Consider the following 8,018-nt stretch of genomic DNA (forward strand, 5'->3'; position numbering starts at 1 on the left):
AAGGCATTGAGCAACTTCAACTTTCCAAATAACTTAAAACCGTGGAAATCCTTGAAGCTATGGAATCAAGATTAGAGAACAATTTTTTTTTTTTGATTGAAAAGATTAGAGAACAATTTAGTGATCTTAAATTTTAAGATGATTGTAAGGATTATTTTAATGCTTTCCATTCCATCCGAATCCGACATATTTACCGTGAAGCAAATGGTGTTGCAAATAGGCTTGCACATCTTGCTAGTAGGGGTTCATTTGATGATGTTTGGTTAGGGGAGACACCTGTTATTATTCAGGATGTTCTCTATGAGAATTATTGTCATTGTTTATCTGTAGCTCGGGGTATAGGTGTTACATCCCCCCCGATGCAAAATTTTAATATTAATATAATAAATGAAACCAGGCGTGGGGCTGAGCCTCCCAGCTAGGCTGGGTTCCAAATGCCTTTCAAAAAAAAACAAAAAAATGAATTGGAAAATTATTTTCTAAAATAATATTACACGCGGACGGATGGACCTTATTCTTTTTTCTTTTTTCACTTTATCAGAATTTTCAAATGGACCTCAAAATTGTTTTTTACAGTGGTACCTTGTAATAATTGTACAGGGTATTTATTGTATTTACTGCTCGACCGCAGTACCGATCAATCACAGCCCGCCACGTCATTATCTGAGGACAGATGCCCCACCTCCCAAATGTATGAGCAATCTCTGGCTGTCTTCCACTTCATTCTATACACACCCCGACCTCATTGGCCGGCGGACCCATTTCTCTCTCCTCGTCAAAATTCTCAAGTCCCAAAATCCCTATCCTACATGGCTTCTCCCTATTCGCTGGAAATACTCGCGCGCCTGTAAGACCTCGCCAGCTTGTTCTCCAGGGCGGTCAGAACCTGCCACGTGGCGTCTCCTGGTTGGATACGATCGTGAAATAGCAGGGCCCGACTCACCCTCGGGTCCCATATGTTCTTTTGTATAGTGCTCAAGTTCGTCGCCGCCACGTGTTCGAGTATATTTCCCAATTTACCCACGTCTCTCTCCGCCACGGTTAGCGAAATCTCCGCCCACGGAACGACGTCGTCGAAGGGCAGCCTTATCCCGTCCGCTATTATCACTGGTACACACCCCAGCGCAACTGACTCAACCAGTCTCGGACTCCACGGGGCCCACCCAAGCGGGCACAAACAGAAAACCGACCTTACAATTTCCGACTGATAACCCGCAAAACGACTGCGTTCCAGGTAAAACCTCCGGTCGCCGTTGAACTTCCGCCATATATTCGTCCGCACCCTCCTGATAAACAAAATCAAACCAAGGGCAAATCGGTAAGTTCACAGAACAATCATGGATGGGTTTGATTATTAGTTAATGATTAAAATAACTAAACTCTTTTTTTTACAAGATTAAAATAATTGAACTTGATCAGGACTCACTTGCTGTAATATCGTCCGCTGACGTTTTTCGGGTGCACCTCCATCTTCCCCCGGAAGAATGCGAAGATGTCCCGCCGGCCGTCCGCCGGAGCATTCTCCAGCGTCGTCCGTACACTCTCCGGCGAAACGTACGGCGGAATGACCACATTCTCAACATCTTGACATGGGTGCTTGTGCTTCACCCCAAACGTCTGCAAAACGATCGATTTCTTCAGAAAATCGGGCACTCCATCTGCGATCGCCACATTCTCCTGAAACAGCTAAAATATCTTTAGAAATTCATAATATTACAGAAACGCTTGCTTTTAAAAAAAAATATATATATATATATATATTATTTGGCAGCTATATATGAGTTTACCATTGTATGAAAGCAAGAACCGAAGTCGTGGGAAGCGACAAAGACGTGGTCGGAGCCTTGGGTGCGGTCCCAAAATGGGTGCCGCGTCCTGATGAGCTGGATGGCGGAGGCGATGAGGGTCCGGGCGTGACCAATGGCTGGGAATCCATTGACGGTGCTGAAATTACAGGACACGTAGACGGGAACGAAGAAGAAGTCGGCTTGGGAAGGGTCAAGGGTCAAAAAGTCGCTGGTCAACAGCGCCCGATGAATTGCCACTTCGGAAGCGAACAAGTGGGTTCTGCACCGATCGTTGGAGAGCCAGTCCGCGTTGTATTTCGCCGGCAAGTCGTACACGAAAACCTTCAACCCTTTAAACAGTCCTGCAAAACGTCAAAAACCGAAGTGAATAATTTTGAAAGAGTCAGAATCTGTGCGTTTGGGAAAATTTTAAAAATATTTTACCTTTGTTTTCGAGGACGGCGGTGGTGTTGTCAATGGCGGATTCGAAAAGGGCGCGGGAGGCTAAGGGCGAGAAATGGGATTTGGAGAGAGAGGTGGTGGGCTTGTTCTGATTTGGGTGGTTACTAATGAGGTAGGAGCTGAAGAAGTAAAGGGTGAGGGAAAGCCAGAGGACCCATTTGCAATATGTGTAGAAGGAGCTCTTTTCTTGAGGCCGGCCATGTTTGCTGTTCTGGAGCTTCATTCTGACGTAGAAGCCCCGGCTCTTCGGGGCTCTCTTCTGTTCCAACATCTCATTTAAGAACCCAGAAAGCACAAATTTTGAAGGGTTTTAGTGGTTGCGGGAGGGCTTTCGGTTCTTGGTGTGGGTTTTGTGAAGTGAAATGGAAGGAAGATTTGTGCGGGGTTTGTTGGGGTTTCGTTTTAGCCACCAGAAAACTACAAAAACGAAAGGGAAAGTTTTGAGTCTTTGGATCCAAAATTTTGGTTAATGAGTGGGATGAACAGGGATTAATAGAGTAATAGAAAATTTAGAGAGACAAGAGAGTCAGAGAGGTAGAGCTGGGTTTCAGGCTTCACATGGCGAAGAGCAGAGAGAGAATGGACCTCGGCGAAGGTCTCGGTGTGTATAATGCTGCTCTTCTCTTTTGGTCCCTGCCAGGTCTTTTCAAAGTTTTCGACCGCAAAAATGACGAAACTACCCTCCTAGTCTCTGACCCCAAAGTCGAATATGGGTAGCTTAAGGCCTAACGAGCGTGACATAGTCATTAACTACCCTCTGTTTGTTTGTTATAAGGTTATTTAACAAGAAACAACTAGAAAAGCTGTAAGGGCATATTCGGAATAAGGAATCACAACGTTGGCGCATTGAAATGGGGCACTAATTAGAAAGTGACTTTTGAAGATCTGACGCCCCCAAAAAAAATGAACATAAAAAGCGGCTTTGATGCATGTTATTAAATTCAAGATTAATGAGGATTAGATTGCTGGTAGTTTCTTAACCTAGGATTAGAGTGCCCACTTTTTACAATCTGATTTGGCTAACTTTGATGATGTGGTTGAAACATGGTCAAAAAGTCCAAAAAATGATCCATATGGTTAGATTCTATTTGCATTGGTAGGTAAGTGTGCACTTACCATTTCCTATCTATGTAGTAAATTAAAGGATATTTCATTACTCCTACAAAGGCCATAACTGAAATTTTTAAGCCTTTCTATGGATTTGCTATTTATACCTTTTTGTTTTGCTATTTATATATATTTTTTGTACATTAATTGTTGATAAATCACATTTCGTCACTCTTAATTAGTTTACATGATCTTAACTTGTAGGCAAATGATCCAAATTCAGTTACAAGCAGAGTGAACTAAAAATCAAAACTTGTAGGCAATTAATTAAGTTGTCATTAACCAGGCGTATTCTCCATCTTTAACAAAGATAATTATATACGCGTCATAACAGAATTATTAAATTTAACTATTCTGTGGTTGTTTTACCAAACTTTTATTCGGATAATAAGTTGTTGTTAACTCTGTGTATATGTATGTTTTGCCTTGAATAATGATCTTGCGACATGTGTTTTAGTCAGACCATTAGCTTTAAAAACAATTAATGTCGGGAGTGTACTTTTGATGCATTCATATTATACTTGTATTGCATGAATTACATGAAGCGTTTAAATATACATTTTAATTTGAATCGTGTGGTTGTCATATTTCAACTTTAATTCAAATAACAAGTTATCGTTATATGCATGTATATGTTTGTTATGTCTCGAAAAATCGCTATGTGACAAGTATCTTAGCTAAACCATTGACTTTGATATCAATTATTGTCCAGGTATACTTTTGATACCCTTATATTATAATCGATTCTGCATGAATTACATTAAAATTGTGTAAATATTCATTTTAATTTTAAAGTCTCGTGTTGGTGTCATATTTAACTGTTATTCTAATAGTAGGTTGCTGTTAACTGCGTGATCTGTTTACCCAAGGGACATCTGTTTTAGCTCAACCATCGACTTTGATATCAGTTAACGTTCATGGTCCACTTTTGATGCCCCTATGTTACAATTAGTATTGCATGAATAACATTTACAACAATTAAATATGCATTTTAATTTGAAGTCTCGTGTGGTACATTTTAATTTGAAGTCTCGTGTGGTTTTCCAATCTAATTTTTATTCAAAAAACAAGTTGTTGTTAACATTATATACATACTAGTAACGTGTCCACGTTTCTCACGGGTGATAATGTGATGTTAATGGAAAATAAATCAACTAAAAAGAATAGTGGTTATTTATTTTTTAGACATAGAATAGTGGTGGTTTGGGTATTTTTTCAATTTACTCTTTTATTTTATTAACTTAATTTGATAATTATGTTATTTAATGATATTATAGGCACTTTTAAAGTTTGGTGAAGCCTTTGACACCAAAAGAGAGCCTCCAATTATAGTAGTACAGATTTGTTTTGTCTAGAATAATGATCGTGTAACACGTGTTTTAGTCAAACCCTCAACTTTGATATCAATTAATGTTCGAGATCCACTTTTATTGCTATGATATTACACTAGTATATTGTATGAATTACATTAAAAACATTCGTATATACATTTTAGTTAGGGTTCGAAAGAAAATTAGTATATATTTTGATATGTTCATTTTGTAACTTAAATGATGCAAGTTTCATTGATTTCCGATAGGGTTTTTAATTACCACTAGGGTCAAAATTTTCTTGTACTGGATAGAATGATACCTAACTTTTAAAAGTGATCAAAGAGGTACCTAGACTTCAAAAAATTGATCAACTTCATACCTCCGTCAATTTTCTGTCACATCTCCATTAAAGGTAAGAGTATATACAACCTTTCACTCAATTTTTAGTTGCAAATGACAATATTATTCTCTAATTCTTTCTCTTTTTTTTTCTGTTCTCCTTCTTCCTCGTCCTTCTGCAATCTGTGAGCTTTCTGTATTTGGAATTCAAAAATTTTGCAGAATTAGAATCTGAAACTGAATATTAGGGGTGGGCGCGGTGCGGTTCGGTTCGGTTTGAGGCCCAAACCGTAACCAAACCGCTTTTTTCGGTTGACCTATATATCAAACCACAACCGCATTACAAAAGGGCTCAACCGATTATTTTGGTTATACCATTTTTCGGTGCGGTGCGGGTCTGTTTCGGTTTGGAGCGATTTATTAATTTCAACTAAAAAGAGAGGGACAAATTCAGGCTTATTTTGACCTAACAATTTCAATAAGGCATAAATAAATTTTGAATGCATTTAGAGTCCACACAAATAGGCAAATGTCACCCAAACATCAAGCAACTTGCAGAAAGACCATAGCAACTTATTACACACACACACACGCGCACACACACACACACACGCGCACACACACACACACACACATATATATATATATATATATATATATGTATATATCAATGATCAAGCAAACATAGCAACTTATTACAAACTAAAAACCTAATCAAAAATGAATTTCTTATATATTGAAAACCAACATTTCCATCAATAGAGAAATAATAAATAAATAAAATGTAATTAAAATAAATTCGGTTTTGGTCGGTTTAAATCGGGCGGTTTATGACCCGAAACCGCAACCGAACTGCTTTTATACGGTTCAGTGCTGTGTGATCATAAAACAACAGCGTTTTAATTTGGTGCGGTTGCCGAACCTTTTTTTTTCGGTGCGATTCGGGTCGGTAACTGCATTTTCGGTACAAAATGCCCACCCCTACTGAATATAGAGATGCACATATTCAAAACCAGGCCTAGAAATTGAAGAGATTTGTGGTCAGAGGGCCATCAACAATCTATAATGCAATTTTCTTCTTCTATATATAGAATTAAAAATTTCCATTAAATTTCAATTTCACCATCGATCTTAGAAACAAATAAAGTTGGAATGTTTCCCACCTTCTAAAGAAACAAAGAAATTTTTTTTTTTTTTTTTTTGGGGGGGGAGGGGGGGGGGGGGTACGGATAGAAGAAGAAGAAAAAGAAGAGAATCAACAAAGTAAAATAAAAAATAATTGAAAAACAGTTTTGTGTAAAATATTATTATAACCCCACAAAACACCGCACCACACGTGATCAATTTTAATCAGAGAAGTTACAAAAATCAAGTTGATTTGTTTTTAAAATTTTAGGTATCATTTTGATCACTTTTGAAAGTTGTGTATCATTTTGTTCGGTGCAAGAAAATTTTATCTCTAGTGATGATATAAACTCTTTCCGATATATGGGTAAAATCAAAATACAAAGCAACTTCGTTCTTGGTATTCATCATTAATAGTCACCCTTATTCAACCAGCCCAAAACATTACTTGACTCGAATCACTCCCTTGCCCCAGTAAAAAACAAAAAACGAGAGAGACTTGAGAGAGAACTCGAGCAAGGAGTAGCACTCACTCACTCAGTTGTTTGAAATCTTTCGATTGATTTCATCATATCTCTTTCACGGCAAAGCTGTGGTTCAACTTGGTTCCTTGCAGCAGCAAACTTCAAAATGATGTCATTCGAATGCCGTATTAACTATGATATAGAGATTGCTTGAATGACCAGCCAAGCGAGGGTCTACTAATATGTTCAAATTCGCTTTCGTCATAAGTAGTTATCACTTATCTTTCAAGACTTAGTGGTATACCAGATTACACTAACGCTTTGATAAGTGTGATGTCCGGAGTAATAACAAAAACTTTGATACGTTTTGGTCTCAAATTTCAGCCACTAAAGAGAATAAAATTTAAGAAACTACCTGCAACAATTTATGGATTGAAATTGTATTTTTAACCCACTCTTTTATTCTTTTATGATATTCTTTTATTTGATTTTAATATTTTACCATAATGATATTTTAGATGTATTTATTTTATTCAAAAGGCATATATGTCAATTTAAATTTTGGTGAAGTCTTTGATACCAAAAGAATTGCTTCTATTTATAGTAGTAGAGATATAGCAAAACACCTAACTCTTATAGATACTTATAAAGAAAAATTTGTTAATCTTATCCAATCTATTGGGGACCCGTAATGTCGAGCTCTTCTCTTTTGAGTTTGAAGTTGTCTACTGCTCTGTCTAGCTAGGTAGAAAAATGGTTAAATATGTAGGTGGATGATGTCTCCATGTCTTCTTAGTTAAGGAAGGGCACGAAAAAGTGAAAAGCAAGTGATCAAGAATGATTTAGTGAGGGATTTCCAAACAAAGTGAGAGATCATGTGTTAGTAGAGACATATACACACATGTTTGTGTAAGAAAAAGTTGCATTTATATTGCTAAGCTATTATTCTAGCTTTTTAGAAAGGGGCTATAAGCTATTTGCACGATTATAAAACTCATTATATATGTACTCCTTATCTTTATTACTTCTTATCATTCTATCAATTGTCAATTATTTTTTTTAATAGTTTGAAATAGAGAATTAACGAAAATGAATTACCCAATTCGGCCAGTCCAGACCATACCATCTTTATGAAATAAGAGAATAGCGGTTATTGGAAAAACAACGACCGTTCCCTCTCTCAATATCCTAAAACCTTGTTCGTTCTCAATTATTAACAATGTTAGTATCTCGTTAAATCAATAACCACAAGTCAATGAGGAGTGACATTAATATGAGATTCGGAGTGGGTTAGGTCTAGGACCTTCAAGTAATTTATTTTCCTCTCATAGAAGTATATAGACTCTTCAATTTTACCTTTATGTATTTTTTCCTTATTTTAAGTTTCATACGCTTATAGTGGTAGTATCTGATAAGGTTAC

General features: G+C 37.1%; 1 protein-coding gene across 2 annotated transcripts; it reads right to left on the reverse strand.

Annotated features, from left to right (window-relative positions):
- Nucleotides 1-505: 505 nt before the first annotated feature.
- LOC133731898 (probable glucuronoxylan glucuronosyltransferase IRX7) lies at nucleotides 506-2,876 on the reverse strand. Of its 2 annotated transcripts, none has more exons than XM_062159342.1 (4): nucleotides 2,232-2,876; nucleotides 1,788-2,149; nucleotides 1,427-1,686; nucleotides 506-1,286 (listed from the first exon to the last, which is right to left on the reverse strand). In XM_062159342.1, exons 1-4 carry the CDS (start codon nucleotides 2,518-2,520, stop codon nucleotides 821-823), a joined length of 1,377 nt encoding a protein of 458 aa, XP_062015326.1. In that variant the 5' UTR covers nucleotides 2,521-2,876; the 3' UTR covers nucleotides 506-820. The 2 variants fall into 2 exon arrangements, with proteins under 2 accessions (XP_062015326.1, XP_062015327.1); XM_062159343.1 differs by having other exon boundaries at nucleotides 1,427-1,677; nucleotides 2,232-2,875.
- Nucleotides 2,877-8,018: the final 5,142 nt, after the last annotated feature.

The sequence above is a fragment of the Rosa rugosa genome, chromosome 2 (assembly GCF_958449725.1).
Source record: "Rosa rugosa chromosome 2, drRosRugo1.1, whole genome shotgun sequence".
NCBI lineage: Eukaryota > Viridiplantae > Streptophyta > Magnoliopsida > Rosales > Rosaceae > Rosa > Rosa rugosa.